At 35.1% G+C, this 19053-nt stretch overlaps 1 protein-coding gene across 1 annotated transcript in view; it reads left to right on the forward strand.

The window, feature by feature from the left end:
• Positions 1–1687: 1687 nt before the first annotated feature.
• LOC132564279 (focadhesin-like) overlaps positions 1688–19053 on the forward strand; it is a gene marked incomplete at its 5' end in the record, with an annotated part of 36496 nt that continues 19130 nt past the window's right edge. The window contains 10 exons of the mRNA XM_060228949.1: positions 1688–1900; positions 2098–2185; positions 2615–2805; positions 3283–3549; positions 3928–4032; positions 4248–4465; positions 6933–7059; positions 7668–7726; positions 10233–10308; positions 15157–15291. Coding sequence (XP_060084932.1) covers positions 1688–1900; positions 2098–2185; positions 2615–2805; positions 3283–3549; positions 3928–4032; positions 4248–4465; positions 6933–7059; positions 7668–7726; positions 10233–10308; positions 15157–15291 — 1479 coding nt within the window. The remainder of the gene's footprint in view (positions 1901–2097; positions 2186–2614; positions 2806–3282; positions 3550–3927; positions 4033–4247; positions 4466–6932; positions 7060–7667; positions 7727–10232; positions 10309–15156; positions 15292–19053) is intronic.

A 19053-nucleotide genomic window follows, 5' to 3' on the forward strand; every position in this document is an offset into this window, starting at 1 on the left:
AAATAGATATATCATAGTCACGTATTTCCAGTAAATGGCAACCCAATTCACATGTACTGTTAGATTCTGCTTCATCTTTAGAATAAGTGCTCAGCTGTTGTAATTCATAAAATGAATTTATATGAGAGGAACCAGACTACGTACATCTCCTTTGAGAAAATAAAAGGTGTATGTTATTTATCCTGGTAGTTTTTCTACAAATTGAAGAGCTGAATAATTATGAAAATTTTCAATCCAAAAAATATCTGGAAATTTTTAATCTACTTCATAAAGTTTTTCCCCAAAAAATTCACAAGAACTGTAAAATTTACGTCGGTATAAGAATTGTTATGTCTGTCCATTATTACGTCTCAATAATCTTAGTTATACTTTATACGTCTTTATATTTTGTAAATTTGTCCTGATGACGGTCGCATAGCGGTCGAAACATGTTGACAAATTAGTCCATAAATAAACTACAGCAAGTGTTCCTGGATGTTGAGAATCCTTTATTTTCTCATTTATGTTGAAAATTTTCAGGAAAATTTTGTTTTTTTCAGAGTTTGAAAAAATTGAATCTTCTACATTAAAAATAGTAGGCTCTACTCTTCTGCTCTTTTCATACACAAAGATTTGAATCTAAGATGCACTTTGATCAAAAGCGCTGATTAAGTTTTATTTCTTTTTTTTTCTTCATTTTTTTTTTGTTTTTTTTTTTCTCCTGAATTGCTTCATAAAATGTGATGAGGTGCTATAGTAATAGCAGTACATAAGGAGAACTTCCTGAAATTCAAGCAATTCATTGCTACTGCTATTTTGTCTTTCAATTACATTTGCACAATTACTCTAAGGTCCTTTTCACTGATTGGGTAGAACAATTAACGTTATGGTATAAAATTTATGAACTGAATCGACACAGCAGATCTGATTTAGATTATCTTAACAAAGATTGGATGTGACAGTGACAGGCAAAATTAACTTGTGTCATCAACCCTTGTCAAAATGATCCTGTCCAGCAACAATTAGGTCTTTGGGGATACTAGATTCCGAGAGAGGCGATACTTTTTGTCATGTTAGATGCTTTGCATTGTTAAACATTATCTGATCTTGTAAACATGCCGATTTTATCACAAGGAGATTATCAAAACAGAAAATTGCTTGAAAACAGTTTTTTTTTTTTTTTCACTAGTTGAGTGTGACCAATTGTTAAACTCATGTTATCAACAGCAGTATAATGGCGGTCAAATTGAATTTTAAAAATCATTGACAGCACTGATGTCCTCAAGCAACAAATAGTCCTTTGAATTTGACACAGGAATTTGCAATTTGCATTAATTTTCTCAGTTATATAGCTTTGAATGTCAGCCTTGGTCCACCGATATCTGACAGTCTGAAGAGTTACGAGTTCACCCATTAAAAAGTCAATTAAAATGGATAGCTCTATTCTTGTGATTGGTTGCCAATGGGAGCATTTTGAGTCTCACCAATAGATATATTTTGTCCTTGTACCTTAAAGTTTATGTCAGAATTACAGCTTTATATACATGTTCATATTCTCATGTTGATCATTATCAAGTTGGAGAATCTCTTTATCCTGTCTTTGCCACTTTATCTTTCCCTCGAGTATTTTCTGGGACTGGAAACGAGGTATCTAAAATAGGAAATATGTATCCTTATGGAGCAAAAATTTATTTGATTTTTGTTCCAGATTCAGGAAACTCGAGACCTAGCCAAGACCAGTCAATTTGTGACAGAGATAGTACTGCAATGTCTATCTTATTCCGGAGTAGATAAATGTCGAATTGAGTTACAAAGCTTAGCTGAGTTTGGTTTATCCCTTCACCACCAGGGGGTAGTGAAAGGTCAAGGGGTCGCAGCTTTGATGGATGCCCTGATGAAAATAGCATCAACTTTTCCAAAGGTATTTGAGGATATTGTCTTTTACATAAATATATCTATCATAAATTAACGAGAAGTTATCTAGACGAACCAACTTAATTATCTCTTTATTTGTCCAATAAATGACTCTGATTTGATATTGTCTCTTCAGACTTGACCGTGAAAGGGTCATTTCTTCTTGTCTTACAGGTTGATTGTAATTTTTTTTCTTTTATTCAGGTTATGGCAACAGATCAGAACCTAATCACCATAGCAACCACACTTCATTCATGTTCAATTGATCAAGTGATGACACTACTTAAACTCTGTAAGTTTGGAGAAATTTTGATTTGAAAAGAACGAAGAATGTTGAAGCAACAAATTTTACCATTTATACACTAAGTAAATGTGAAACTTCAGTGTTTGACATGTTCCAGTTTTCTAATATTCCGTCATCAAACAGAAATCATTTTGAATTAAATTGCAGCTTGTTAGGGTACCTGAAATTGAAATTCATGATTTTTGGTGGTGGGGGGAGGTGTACATTTTATACGAGGAAGTTACATCTGGATAATTTTAAACAGGTATTGTATTGTACCACTGTATTGGAGTTGTTACAAAAGTGCCCAGAATTTTACAATGCTAACGATCAATCAAAGAAGCAGAAACAAATTAAGATAGACATTGAAACATTGACTCTGGTACACAATCCTTTAAACTGAATGTTAAAAGTTAAACTCTCCATTTACCTTTGAAGGTAAGCTGGTCTTGAAGACAAATGACTGTGGGATAAGTCCTCTTGGTGCCAGGATGTTGATCCTTCCTTTACTTCAGATCTTGGCCACACCCAAGTCCGATTGGATTGGTCGCGAGCTTAGCACCCTGCACAGTCTGGCAGGGGAGATAATTCTAAATATTGAGAAGAAAAGAACAACTCCTAATGAAATGGTGAGAAAATATCAATGTTTATACACCATCTTGTATCAATGACTGTAGGCCAGACATAGAACAATTTTGTTCATAAAGAAATGGATAGCACATTATGTGTATCATGTACCAAAGAGAAATCAGGTTGCGACTATGGGCAAAATGTTTTGTAAAAAGTTTTAAAAACCGAAAAACTGTTTGCTCATTTTGGTCCTGGCATGAGAGCTCAGTGTGTGAAGTGTTTGGCTGTGTGACCGCGGATGAAGATTAAAGGTGTATGGTTTGAAGCTCCCTACCAAGGAAGCTGACAAACAGACCAATCTGAGCTTTGCCATAAGTGGTTTGGATGACATGTTACAGGCCCTCCTGTATGTTGTTCAGTAAGGAGGTTACCAGTTACAAGGAAATCTCAAAATTGTTCATGAGATGATAAACTCAACAAATGACCATACAAAAGTTTGAATTCCTTAAATGTTCATTTTCTAATGGTATTCACAGGCACAAGACTGGAACTTAGAAATTGGATTGACTACAGCAAGTTATGAGGATCAAAACTTTGCCCATTGGACAACAGTCTTCTCTTTGCATCAGGATCAGGCAGTGTCGTGGATGTCTGGTCTGATGTCTTCTCTTAAACTGACCAATCACATCCCATTCTCCTTGACCAATCTAATCTCTGCGTTATTGACCAGGAGCAGAAGTGAACATGAGGCTGGAACGGCCCTTAAAACTTTGACCCTGATAGCTAATCGGGATTCCACTCAGGTAGAACAAACGCTAAAAATATTCAGTACCTTACTAAATGTAAGAGTTAACCCCTTGGAAACTTTTGTCAATATAGATTTTCCATCACTGGCAATGCGTGTTAGGTTAAATATGAAGTTTTGTAACAGGCTGATAGAATTGGGGGAATAATATCTTTACAACTGAAGAAACAATAATTTGATGGAATCCATTTTGATGTGACATTCTTCAAGAAATAAAAATAATGGAACTTTTGTGTGTTAATAAGATCATGATGCAAACTTAGAGATTTTGATATCGTCCAATATTTTTTACAATCTTATAAAGCCAGTATTTAACTTGGCAGAATGATAAATGACTAGTTTTCATTTATTTTCTCCATTTCATCGTTTTCATCAGGCTCCATGGTTTCTGCCGTTGATGCTGTACCAGTTGGGAAGGGAGAGCATTCCATCTGTCAGATTTGAGATTCTGATGACAATACCAAAGCTTGCAACACACAAAGTAAATTTCAAAATTACATTACATATCATATTTATGATCATTTTATCCCTTAATCTTCTACATTGGAAATACCATAAAACTGTCCAAATAACTGTTTTTGACATTTTAAAAAAAAAATTTCGAGTAAATTGAAAAATAAATCTAACAGTAAAATGTAGAAATTTTGACTACATATTGTACAACCATTTGTATATTACTTTGTACAATCACATCAGGTGTGTGTTGGGCCTATCCTTAAAACTATCCAGTCCTTTGGAACATTTCCGGCGATGAGGGGACCTTACTTGCAAATGTTAACAGATTTATGGAAGATCCAGGACAGATGCTTTCCGCAGCTGCTGAAAGAGATCAAGGAATCTCCAAAAGGATTTTCTGACTCCCTGGAAGTGTTGCTTATCAAAGCAAAAGCCATCCGAGATGTATGCAAATTAAGGTAGGTAAACATGCACAAAAAGATTGACGAATATGCAGATTACGTGACATGCAGATAAAATATGATAAATATACAAACTAAAGTAATATACATAAGATCATAAATATGCAAATTAAGGTAATACTGTAAATTTGCATGTATAGTGTGCGCTTTTTTGGGCAAAAACTGTGGTGTCAAAAATGGGGGTGTATTATATGCAGGAACATGCCATTCTAGGGTTATCATTCTCAAGTTCTCTGTCCACCATATTGGATTACCTCCCTTCACATAAGTATATTTAGAGTCGTCGATCATGATAAATTGAAGTTAAAAAAAACAAAGAATAAAAAGAAAATTTTAATGTTTTAATGCAATTAATTATTTTTTGTATATAGAGAAAACAACTTACGACTGATAAATCCATAGAGCACTAAGTAGGAAGCAGTTCATAGCACTGGAGTTACTTTTCACTGAACATGGTACTGATCACTTTCGTTACTATGTGCGAAACAAACACAATCACTGAAATCCTTCAAATTCCTCATATTTGTCACTGTTATAGAAGGACGCCGGATCAAAGTCTGCCTTGTTAGATTTTTTGTTGTCGTGGTCAAACAGGTCGTAATCATTCTCGTTATTGTCCTCCATGTCAACATCAATGGCGGGTCCACTAACAGCCCATCCCATTAATGCTTTGAAGTCATTAACCTTATGACCTCACTGGATCTGCAATACCGGCATGCATGGTTCTGTCATACAGACAGCAATGCTGGCATCTTGGCAATCACATAAGAAATTATACAGCTCTCTCCATCTCTGTTGGACTTTCTGGTCAGGGATTGGGACTTTAAGCATTCATCTTTTTTCTTCCATGCCCGAATGTTGAATTCTGTGATGTCAAAGTGGGTTTGCACGAAACCCAAGTCTTTCGGCGTAGTCAATGTTGTCCGGTTTTTCTTTGGCTGTAAATGATGTTTGCTTGTCGAAGTCAATATAAGTAATCTATCATTAAGTACCTTCAGATACCATGGTGGGTACAGTACTATGGTGGGTACAGATACCATGGTGGGTACAGATACCATGGTGGGTACAGATACCATGGTGGGTACAGTACTATGGTGGGTACAGTACTATGGTGGGTACAGTACTATGGTGGGTACAGTACTATGGTGGGTACAGATACCATGGTGGGTACAGTACTATGGTGGGTACAGATACCATGGTGGGTACAGTACTATGGTGGGTACAGTACTATGGTGGGTACAGATACCATGGTGGGTACAGTACTATGGTGGGTACAGTACTATGGTGGGTACAGATACCATGGTGGGTACAGATACCATGGTGGGTACAGTACTATGGTGGGTACAGTACTATGGTGGGTACAGATACCATGGTGGGTACAGTACTATGGTGGGTACAGTACTATGGTGGGTACAGATACCATGGTGGGTACAGTACTATGGTGGGTACAGATACCATGGTGGGTACAGATACCATGGTGGGTACAGATACCATGGTGGGTACAGTACTATGGTGGGTACAGATACCATGGTGGGTACAGATACCATGGTGGGTACAGTACTATGGTGGGTACAGATACCATGGTGGGTACAGATACCATGAAAGATCATACCAATACGGAACATATCACCTGCTTTTATGGGAATGAGGTAGGACTGAACATTTTCAGATTGTTAAAACAACATCATTTTCTGACCAATAGCACGTGTTCAGCCCAAGCCGAGTGTCATCAATCTCCTCATACTGTTAATAACCATTAATTATCCAAATAGCCTAGCCTTCCATGCTTGTTAAGTCAGGCGCCTGCATGAATTTGTTTACTTAAGATGATTAAATGCGTTAGGGTCACGCTCATTGTGGTTTCCTAATTATCGATGGGTCAAAACATTAACTTCTGCCCTGGGGTAACCAGTAATCAATATTCATATTATATATACTTTTCTTTCTTTTTTTTTATTAACCTGACTCCAAGAACGTACTTGCGCACTGTACCCGTAAATTTCTTATATATGTACAGACAAAAGCTAATGAATATGCAAAATAAGGAAATGTATACATAAAACAGATGCTAAATATGCAAATTTAGTAACTATATGCAGATAAAACATGAATATGCAAATTCAGTAAATATATGCAAATAAGAGATGATGAATATGCATATAACAATTCAAATAATATTAATTGCAAATTAATGTAGAATCATGCTGAAGTTTTCTTTGCTAAGAGATAAAGACCTTTATCCATCATTACATTAAACCATATATTTTTCTAAGACTCAAAAGTTCGTTGACACTCAATTTCATAGAAAAATAGCTAGTTCTCAAAACTGTTACTGAAAATATGTTTATTTTCATATCATGGAAATATGAATTTTTGGCCTATAAATATCCATGAAATCAATGAAGATAAAAAGCCCCACAAAATTAATGATTTTACTGTAATGTATGATCATTTTGTTTTGTAGACCAGAACAACATGGTTCAGATATGCTTGGTCCATTATCAGACATCCTCAACTTGTGTACAGGGGAGGAGGAGGCAGCTGTATCCTCCCTTGCACTAGAAGGCCTGTACTTCCTGTGTGAAGCAGAGGTAAGCACTTTCCCCTGTTTACTAACAGACTTTTTGCTTAGCTCTGACTTTCAAATAGTATTTCATAGCCATTAAATATTATATAATATATTAAATTATTTTATTGCTTGTAGAAAACAAATATAAACAAAACTGGAATACTAGTTAAGATCCAACTTCGGATAAACATGATGGAATGAGGGAATTACCTCCTTCAAAATATTGTATTGACTAGAAATTATGTGTATATCTTCAATGAATTATGTACTTTGACATGTAAAACAGGCTTTATTCAGTCTTTAAGTGATATCTATTTATCATCTCAGAAATGAGATGAGTCGAAATTTGGTTGGAGAAACTTTCGGTGATATCACAGGATTATTGGTGACATTTTTCATGCTGATGTTTGATTTTGAAAAAATGAAAAAAAAATGCCTGAGACTTCACCAATTACAGCACATATTCCAGGTGATGTTTCTTTATGTCACTTAATCCAGTATTTCTTTGTCATAACCAGTGAGACCATTAAACATGTTTGGAAAAAACAGTCGATATGTGAGTCTGCAGTAAATTTTATCATGATAACTTTTCACTTTTTGACACATCCTTTATTTTATATCTGTTCTCAGGTTATTAACATCCTGTCTGCCTGGTCCGTACTCGCTGACAGTCTTGTCCGGGATTCTCGGTATGATACACTTCTCCATATAATTCTTGGCTTTTCTGCAATTTACATTTTGGCATTTCACATTTTTCACAAAGGTTTTTGATAGGCATTTGAGGTATGAAGTTTATCATACATCGAAAGATGGAAAAAGAATGAAGTAAGAAATCGTAAGATATTTCATTCTTGAAATTGTATTAAAAAAAAAAAAAAGTCTGTGCCCAATGATTTAGGAGACCGTTAGTTTCTTTTATTACTGATGGAAAAATAGAAAAATAAGGAATATTTTTAGGTATGTCTGGACTTTGTAATTCAGACAATGGTACAGTGCCTATCCGAGCATGACACTCTACACACGGAATATCTATGCAGGTCTGTTCTTAAGTTTGGTTTTAATTATCAATCTTTGTGTAAAAAATCATTTTTATGATGAAATAGGAATTTCCTGCAAGGTTTAGAACATTCTTTTGTTGTTTGCCTAAAAAATTGATTGAATAAAAAAAATTTTAAATGTGTCATAAAGATTTGTTTCCATGCTTACTTTTCAAATTTTGATTTAGGAAACAAAATTATTTGATGTGTTAAAATAAATAGTTTATATTATTATCATTTTTGAGACGAGGTAAAGTAACTGATAGCTGTATTATTATCATTTTTGAGACGAGGTATAGTTACTGATAGCTACCTCATGGAACAACATATGGGAGGTCCACCACATGCTATCTTAAGAAATTTTGGATAATGTGTCTTACCCCAAAAAACCCCATGACAGAACAGAATAATTCCTGATTTCAGCTTCCTCAGAAACAAACTGTTATGGGAAAGAATCAAACCACACTGTTATTCAACTGATATTCAACAGATGTTGTAAAGTCAGATGCTATGCTAACCCAGTTATTGCAGTCTACTACTGCATTGTCTTAAAACAAGTAAAAACCTGATCTGGGAAATATTTGCAGATTAAGATATTGAAAAATAAAAAAGGGTATATGCAGTAAGCTTGACCATCTTCACCATCAGCATTGTCATCATCATGATCACAGAAAACATCTGCAACAATAGCATAGAAATATTTTTGAATTCAAACGGTGCTTACATTTTTACTTTCATTGACAAATTCCCATTGTTATGTGACCTTATCTGTTTCAAAGAGTAAAACTCTGAACAGAAAGTTTATTTCCAAATTGATATATACAGTTAAACAATTTGATTTGAAATTATAATAAAGGGAAATTTTTGTAGATAGAAAATATCGTAGATTGATCAATCTGTTTGTTGCTGTTTTATCAGTCCTGAAGAAATGAGAAAGATATATTCTGAAATGCAAACCAATTGTTACAGAATGTAAATTTGTCCATCAAGCATTTCGAAGACTGTGATTTTATACGGATTCCATGAAACCTCTACAGAGTGTATATCAGCTGACTGCCGCAGTCTAAATAAACGACTGGTGACGAGAGACATATTGGATTTAATTGCAGGAGTCAAGCTGACATTTGTAGAGCAGTGTCTTGATTTCAAACGTACTTTCGTAAATTGTTATCTTACCCTTGAGAACTAGCATCTCACATCATTTCAATTCTTGATACATGTGTGGGAATTAAATGGCCGTCCGATATTTGCAGAATTTTAGAGTTTTCTGTATTGAATAAAAAACAAGGCATGTGCAATCTTCCTTGGAAAGTACATGTTACATATCTTCAAAGAACATATCACAGATTTCTATTTTGTGTTAGATTTCAGATGTTGACTGACGGCAGGAAAACCTCCAAAAAACAGCTCTTTAATATTTATGAACTAAAATACTGCTTACATTTTATCTTTCTGTAATTTTAGTGCCTGGCTAAATCTTCTCATATTCTCATCTATTGATCTTTAGTAGAACCTACAAGAAATACAATGCAGTTGTTTAATTACATGGGACTAACAGTTCCCAGTTGTCATTGTTTCGGGTAGTTCACGGGGAAGAAATGTCACAGTTCTCAATCAGTTGGTATCCTTTCTCTGAGATTTTGATTTTCTGTAAAATTGCCAGCTGGGTATTTCATTTCATGCTTGCTGTAATGAACATCCTATGGGAATATTACTATTAGGTATCATTGTGCTGTGATCAGCTGATTCTCCTATTCTCCGAGATGAAGCACTGACTACCTGGGCTTTTTAGGAGATAATCTAACTATTGAAAACATGATACAAAGTTTTCATTATCTTATTTTACTTTTTTGGGTATTTGCATGTAATAAAAACTTTAAAAGGTTCGCAAGATAATACTGTAACTGTTTATAAATTTTGACAACAGGAAATTCTGATTTTCAATTTCACGATAAGGTCACATGGATGTGTTTTTCAAATACACCATAAATGTACAAAAGTATAGAAGATGAAGAACAAAAGTTACCACACTTCTCAACAGGTCACATATCTTTATGTTTATGGTAAATGTTCCAAAAATTTGATGGTGATTGATCTTTGATAATTTCAAAATGTATTGAAATCTTGGTAATGTAGTGTTAATTCTTGTGCTTTTCAGACCTGCTGTGGTTGAAAAGATATGTGAACTGTTTTCCCTCGTTCCATCACTTGTAGAGCAGACCACGGATTATGAGGTAAGATATGATGTAATACTTACCATAACTTTAGTATGCATATCTTCCACAAATTCCCATTCATTTGAATATAATATAAACGAAAAAGAGAGCCTAATCACCCTCCCATAAGGAGCCCCTATTACCTGCTTGTTGTACCTCAGCATATCAAATCATCTTACAGATCCATCTAGAAACAGACTGAGCCTTAATATCCTGCTTATTTTATACAAAAAACAATCCAAGACTTGACTATGATTAAGATAATGATCAAGAAGTCTTCTGTAGCAACAAAAAACAATCTCTTGGGCGTAACGATCTCTTTGGCGTAACAGGGGCTACTCACTCATAAGCAAACTATCAAACATTTAATTATGACAAGCTTGATTCTGCAACATCAGAGAAGCTTGACTCCAGGGTAACCAATGAGAAGACTCTGGACTCTGAACCGTTACAGAGCAGTGACTTGACTCATGAAAGGACCCTGTTAAGAAGTTTGACCTCCAATTACGCACCTCCAGTATAGTAAAATTTATGAATGACAAGGAAAAAACAAGTTATAAGGAGATTTTCAGATTGGGGGATAAAATTCCCCAGGAATTTAAAAGCCAAAACGAGCAAGTAAATGTGCTTAAGAGGGAGTGCCCCGAATATAAGGAGCCCCTTTTACCTGCTTGTTGTACCTCAGCATAGCGAATCATTTCACAGATCCATCTAGAAGCAGACTGAGCTTTGATATTCTTCTTATTCTGTTCTCCAATAGTGCTACACTTCATATGATGTCTGTTCATATGTCAAAATTATGCCACTTCCTTTTGAAAAGAAGATTGACATAGAATTATTATATATGACTAGTAGCATTCTAAGGTAGAGGGTTTTTTAATTTTTCACATAACCTTGACCTCATTGCATGGTCACAGGGGTTAGTATGTAAAAAGATTTATATGACCTTCCTGAATATCTGAGAGGCAGACCATCATAGTGTTAGACTAGATCACTGCTGAAAGGACTATTAAATAATAAAATAGATATTACTTATCAAATAATGACCAGTGATTTCACTGTCACTTATAATGAACTTTGTTCAAATTTCTAACAGCATCTTCTCAAAAATGTCCAGCAGTTTCTTGGAGAAAAAACTGAAATGTTCATGGAAGAAAATATGTTCATCAAGACTTTAAAATTCTTAAAAACTGCACTGCTAAATAATCCAAGTGAAGGACTTTATAGATAAGTCCACAAGGGTTTGTTAATTATGAATACAGTTGAAACTCATTGTCTTGAAATCGCTTGAGTCGAAATATTTTTCAAGTCCCGATTTTTTTCCTTCTATATCTTTGTAATTTTAATTCGGATGACTTGAATTTCCTTGAGTCAAAAGTTTGCTTGAGTCAAAGCAATTTTTCAGTCTCTTCAATTGTAAAGCAAGGAAAAAGTCATTTGTTATCTCAAAATTAATTTTGTCTAAACTTTAGCACGTCTTCTGACAAAATCGGTCAATAGACACCGAGTTGAAAGTCACCTGTGTGCAACATAAGGCTAATTACGGCATCACGGTCCATCGTTTACACAACACTTGGTCACTGGCGATTAATTAAATGTTTAATTATCAAATTGAAGGTTGGCTTCTTAATTAGTGTCACTATCCTGTAACAGTGACTTACCTGTACGTTAAAAAAGTAGTGCATTTACACAAAACATGAAAACATTTAGTTTGGTTGTGTGCATCTTCAGGAATTACAAAAATGAAGCATCAAACCAGTACAAATTTTTTGATGAAATCTGATCCCCATGATTCCGAGAGAAATTGATTTTGAGCTTGTAAACTAAAGGACTGTTATCGGGCACTTTGACAGATTTAGTGTTTGGGCGAAGAAGTGCTGAAAGTATTATTCATTTATAGAGTCTATATCTGTGCTTGTTATGTCTAGTACTTGTACAATCTTTGCTGTAACAGGTAGAACCTTTCTAGTGCCACATTTTTCATATGTTTATTTATTCGTAATAAAGTCTTATTGATATGATTTGTGGCTTCATACATTGTTTCTTGTAGCGTATCAGAAGCAAATTTTAATTTCATTTTACGTCATTACGTAAAATATATAATGTATATGTGCTTAGTCAGTAAGGGTATTGTACATGTATGCGGGACGGAATGATGTGAGTACAATTGCATTTGATTGGAGTTGTTATTACATGTTTTGTTATTTGGATGAATAAACAATAAAAAGAGAAAGTAGAATAAATTCATTTGTTTATTTTCTGCCATTTCAAATATCAGATTAAACTACACTGCGTACTGTCGTAGCCCTACTTTGTTCAACCGTAATCAACGTCTGGAAACTGATATTGTCAATGTTATTTATTCACTTCGTCTTAGTCGAAATACAGATAAGTCAAAATATTTTCCACGGCCCCTTGAATTTCATGACGATGAGTTTAGACTGTATGTGACATTGGTCACAAAGGAAGATATCCAGCTCATTTACATTAGACTAGTACTCACTTTTGATGGATAGAAAGTCGATCAGGATCTTCTATTACTTTATCTGGTGGAGTGGAGTTGTTTTTTATTTTATTTTCATTTGTGAAAGTCTAGTTTTATATAATTCTTGATCTATTTTATCTCATTAATTGAATTCTATATTTATAATTTTATTGATCATGAAATAGTAATTGAAATTGGATGAGTATTGTTTATATAAAATTTATTGATTCATCACTAATTGAAAATGGAAACGAAAGATTAATCATTTCCAACAAACCTACTTACTGATATTCTGTTTATTCAATATTGGAGAATTTCCTTATGGAATTCAAAACAAAGTAAAGAAAATTTATGTGAAATAGAACAAAAGGCAATTGATGTATCTTTTTATTTATTTATTTATTTTTTTGTTTCCTGAAAATGTACTGTTACTAAAATTCAATGTAAAATAGATTACTTGGGTAATTTGAATAGGTTTTATTAAATAAAAAAATATTGAAAAAAAAATACATTACCGTTTTGATGGCGATTGATAGATTAATCATATATGTGTTTTCTAAGTGGGCAGCAAAATCTAAATATAATGGATTTTTGTCAACATAATAAGTCCTTTGTACAAATCTGTAACTGAAGACTATCTGTAGTTTGTAAGGGATGTGCTTAAATTTGAGGCATTCACAAACACATTGATCTGAAGGTGTCTAAATTTCCTGAAATCTGTCACTTGAAACTTCCTGTGTGAGGTAGTATGGTGTAATTTGTTGTGTACCGAAGTCATTCAGTTGCTGAGATAGTCGAGTCAGCTTATTATCCTGAAGATAATAAACATGTCTGTTTCTGTGAATGGTGTAGAGCTAATTGCTTATTATTGAAGGAGATGTCTTCTTAAGTGCTCACAAAAGGTTTTAAGACACATCACCAATACCTCCACTCGTAAATTTTGAATTTGGTGGCTCCCCATTGTCTCAAAAATATTTTCCCCTGGGGAGGCGGTAAATTTCACTGTTGTTTAGATAAGAAAACTACTTTTTGGGGCATTTTCTTTAGAATCATTGAAACTTAGATTATGAAAATGGGATGGCACTTAATGTAATGGTCATTTGACTTTTGTATTACATGTACAATATAAATCAGGTCATTTATTATTGCATGTTTAACAACTAAATGGCAGATTTCATAGAACTCTGGTGACTGTTAGGGCCCTTGGGCCTCTTATAAAGAACTCTAGTGCCTATTAGGGCCCTTGAGCCTCTTGTATAGAACTCTAGTGTCTATTAGGGCCCTTGGGCCTCTTGTATAGAACTCTGGTGACTGTTAGGGCCCTTGGGCCTCTTGTAAAGAACTCTAGTGCCTATTAGGGCCCTTGAGCCTCTTGTATAGAACTCTAGTGTCTATTAGGGCCCTTGGGCCTCTTGTATAGAACTCTGGTGACTGTTAGGGTCCTTGGGCCTCTTGTAAAGAACTCTAGAGCCTATTAGGGACCTTGGGCCTCTTCTATAGAACTCTGGTGACTGTTAGGGCCCTTGGGCCTCTTGTATAGAACTTTGGTGACTGTTAGGGCCCTTGGGCCTCTTGTATAGAACTCTGGTGGCTGTTAAGGCCCTTGGGCTTCTTGTATAGATCTCTGGTAACTGTAAAGGCCCTAGGGCCTCTTGTATAGAACTCTGGCAATTGTTAAGGCCCTTGGGCCTCTTGTATAGACCACTGGAGACTGTTTAGACCCTTGAGTCTTAAGTATAGTACCTAAGTGACTGTTAAAGACATTGGGCCACTTGTACGGATCTCTGGTGACTGTTCAAGCCCTTGGACCCATTGTATAGCTTTTTACACACCTGTAGAAAGACGGACGTATTATGGTATGGCGCTGTCCGTCCGTCCGGCGTAAACTTTTATTTGTTCGGAGATCTCCTCCTACATTTTATCGCCGATCTTTAAGAAACTTGGTAGGCTTAATCACCATGATATGAAATTGTGTTTTCCTGAACAGGGTTTTGATTTTGTGATTTGAACAAGGGTTATGGCCCTTTGTTTATTTCACTATAGAAATCTTGTCTGGAGATCTCCTCCAACATTTTTCAGCCGATCTTTATGAAACTTGGTAGGCTTAATTACCATGATATGAAATTGTGTTTTCCTGAACGGGGTTTTGATTAGACAATTTGAATAAGAGTTATGCCCCTTTGTTGTTTTGGATTTTGTATTTTGTTCTGCTTTGCGGTACTCTTGTTGGTGACTGTTAAGCCCTTTGTCCAGTTGTATTGAACTGTGGTGACTGTTTAGGCCCTATGGTCTCTTGTTGCTAACACTGTTTTCTGTTTTTTTGTGCTATCTCCCCATTTCTTCTTTTTGTATTTTCATACCTACTGATTTTTGAATTGTAGAAATTCTGTGAAGATGCTGTGAGGAATTTGTGGCTGTACACAACAAGTGATGATACAAGGGTCTGTGGAGCTGCATTTCAGGCCTTGTCCATGTACAGGGCTGACCAATTCAAAGTGTCTTACCTACCAAGACATGTAAGTATACAAGACTGTTACCTACTTAGACATGTAGGTGTACTACTGTCTTACATATCCAGACATGTAAGTATATAGGTGTCTTATATACAAACACATGTAAGTGTAAAATTTTCTATCTACATGGAAACATGTCTTACCTATGTAGATATGTTAGTATACCAGTGTCTTACTTGAAGAGACAGATGAAAATATATTGTTATCCCTTCCCCATCAATTTTCCTAATTAAAAATTGGGTAGAAATGCAAGGTAAAAATTAATGTTGTGATCACCTCCCCCCTTTCCCCAACACCACATACTAAAAAGAATTTTTTTAATTTGTCTTTTGTAATACAAAATGGAACAAAAACAGACATGTTTAGTATGTTTCTGTGAAATTGAACCAAATTTTCTTTTACATTTTACCATTTCTGAGGTAATAAATAGTGTCTTAATTATCAAACAGTGATATTTAAGCAATTTTGAATGGAAGGTTTCTTTTGGTGTTCCTTGTTTCAAAGAAATAGGTGGATCATAATTATTCAGGAAGTGATATTATGTCATAATAAAATCAGCAGTGTCTTTTTAAAGATAAATGAAATCATTTCAATTTTCATATTAGAAATCCAAAATAATATTAGAGAGAACCAACACTCTTTAGGATCAAGTGATATCCTGGTGATGTCCTGTAACTTGATGCAATAGGGAAACAATTTACTATAAAATCAGCAGTGTCTTTTTAAAGATAAATGAAATCATTTCAATTTTCATATTATAATTGAGCTGAAAAACAATACTCAAATTAATTAGAAGTCACATGTACTTTTATGGTTAAGGGAAGTAACTGAAATATAATTACATGAAAGCAGAGTGATTTATGTGTCTTGATAGATTTAATGGGCTTGTAATTTTGCATTTGTGTTTATGTCATCAAATTAAAGATTGTGATGAGGAAATTGTAACTTTTTTCATAACAAGAAATTATCCATTTCCTCATGAAATTAAAGAATACATGTATAATCAATATCAAAGAAATACCTGTGACCTATTTTCCTTTTGATGAAAATGTCGAAACATTAACATCAGGAGTCATGTATGGTGTGCCTTGTAAACAATTAATATATTTTAATTCTTAAAAACCCCAGAACTAATTAAAAAGAAATTTTGCAGAAAAATAGTAAATTATATAGTTTCTTATGAATCAAAGTTTTATAAATCAAACTTTTCGATGTAGTAAAGTATTTTCATGGACAGCAAAACCTACGGTAACACAGTCATTGACACCTCATGATTCGAACAAAACATTTACCTGTACTGTACACACATTGCAACGAAGAGTTCTACTCCACAATGGGATTACGATGGCCACTATCATTAGCTCAGTGTGACAAGGTTAATTAATGAATGGACACAGATTAAAATTTAATTGCTTACTTACAAGCCATGATATTTTAGCAAAGATAAATGGACTTCATGTGATGTTCACCGCCGCCTTTGTGGTAATGGCATTTAGTTAGGTCTAATTTACAGAATTTAAAATCAATCGGAGGAAATCCTATCACAGGTATGATGGTTTCACACATTCCCAAAGTGTCACTTTTCAGTTTTAAGCATAAAACCATGAGAAACATCGTGATTTATCAGTCAATCATGCATTCTCTGATTGCTTAAGACTAGCTGTCGTAAGAACATCTGCAATCACTCTTGTAATTTCTACGACAGAAGATGTGAGATGTTAGTGCTGTTGTTCCTGGACAGAATACATTATGATATTAATTTTACTCTCTTTTAAATTCAATATAGCCTATAACATTTATGTATCAGTCTTGAAATAATTACTGTAACACTTGAAGACCACTTTCATACTGCATGTTGTTTCATTTATAATTGATCCGTAAATACATATTCTGTGTGACAGGAAAGCACAAATGTAAATTTAAGCATGCATTATTGATTTCTTGTTGATTTCTATTTAAAATAAGAAGGGAAGAAATATCATGTCATCAATACAGCCATGAACATGAAAATGTCAATATAACACACCACATATGATTTGAAGTCTGGATGTCTTGAAGTTTTTTGGTAGTCTCTTGAACTTCGAAACATCAAAGTATGACTGTATATGTTTATTGAGAAAACTTGCAAATTTAAGCATAATTTGTTTAATATCTAATTATGAACATTGGAAGGCAGTTTACGCAGATTTTACATTTGTATTGTATATACCATGAAGTTATCTCAGTTAGATGGGGGTTGTGGTGGTCGAATGTTGAAAGGCATCTAACGGTCTTTATCACTAGCCCTACACCTCCAGGTTGTGGTTTTTCTCCAGGAACTTCGGTTTTCCTCCCCCACCGAAACCTTGCACATCTTCAAAGTCACCAAAATCACCAGCAGTGATAATAAAATTGCAGTTTTTCTGGTAAAACCAATAATTTCCATTCATTCGTATAAAATGTGAATGGAAAAGAGAGTCAAATAAAACCCCAAAGGGAACCCCTTCCTACCTGCTCATTGTACCTTAGGTCCTTCTTTATGATGAATGCCAGAGATAAAAGTGTAGGATAGAGAGGAGAGGGGAGGCAAGAATTTTGAACAGAAAGAGGGAGGGATTCAATAAAGTTATGGTAAGTATTACATTGAGGGAATTTGTTTTACAAGAAAAACCTCAATTTCATTTAAGTAATAATTACCATAACTTTATTATGCTAATTTGTCTTAATGTAGAGGAGACACTGACATTTCAACACCAAATTCAATACAGGGCAGTAAGAATGGCCGAAATAATACCCAGGGGAAAATTTGGAAGACAAAAAATAGCCCATGTACAGACAACGTGGGAGGTGACACATACTATTGACTAACAGACAGGGCACAGCCATTGACTGTGCCACAACCAAAGGACCTAGAGAAAAAAAGATCATCAGAAAATGAAGCCAGAAGTAAAAGTAAGAAAATGAGGTCTGTCATCGCCAGAAGGTGGCTGACATGACCTCTTGAAAGGAAAAGTCTGCAAGGAGAACCCAAGTCGTAGCAAGAGTCCTTGTCCTCATGAACTCTAACCTTGAACCACCCTTGAACCCCTCATTATAGCAGAATCACAGTAATATCCTGCTCACCCTGTTTCATGGGCAGAAACAACGGAGAACAGGAACCTCGCCCTCACCCACCCTGGTTTTATTGAGATAAAACAGCAAGACAAAGCGAGCTATCATCTGGAACTAAGGAAGGAATCCTAATTGGCTCAGAGGTTGCCGAAGAAGGTCTTGACATAGTGGCAACTGCGAAGGCTAGTCCTCTAGCAGAGACAGTAACACACCCTGCCCACCGGATTGAACTAAGGAAATGCATATGCAATCAATCTGTTCCAATCCAGAGAGAGCATCTACTGCCCAAGTTTATGGACCGGGATCCAGAGAGACTTAGGTTGGTAACTGAGCATTCAGAGCTGTGGTAAACTGATCTAGGTGAGGTCTGTTCCAAACTTGACATACCACTCGGAACACCGAGAGTTTCAGATGCCATTTCATCAATACAGACTTACAATGCCTGGAAAGAGTGAGTATATTCGAGCAGCACGGAAGATGGCTGACCTGAATGGTCAAGTCCATCTCTTGACAAGGCAGGAGAACCATGATAAACATGGGATCTGGTACGGCCTTGCTTCTCCAGGTAAGCGACTATTGTAGAGTAGTCTGTTGCCAGATGAATGTCCTGTCACTTCAGCAAATCCCAAAGGGATTGCAGAACCAGCAGGACTGCTCTCATATCCAGCACATTGA

The sequence above is a fragment of the Ylistrum balloti genome, unplaced genomic scaffold (genome assembly GCF_031769215.1).
Source record: "Ylistrum balloti isolate Yb309-2 unplaced genomic scaffold, AGI_CSIRO_Ybal_v1 Utg372122, whole genome shotgun sequence".
NCBI classification, from domain to species: domain Eukaryota; kingdom Metazoa; phylum Mollusca; class Bivalvia; order Pectinida; family Pectinidae; genus Ylistrum; species Ylistrum balloti.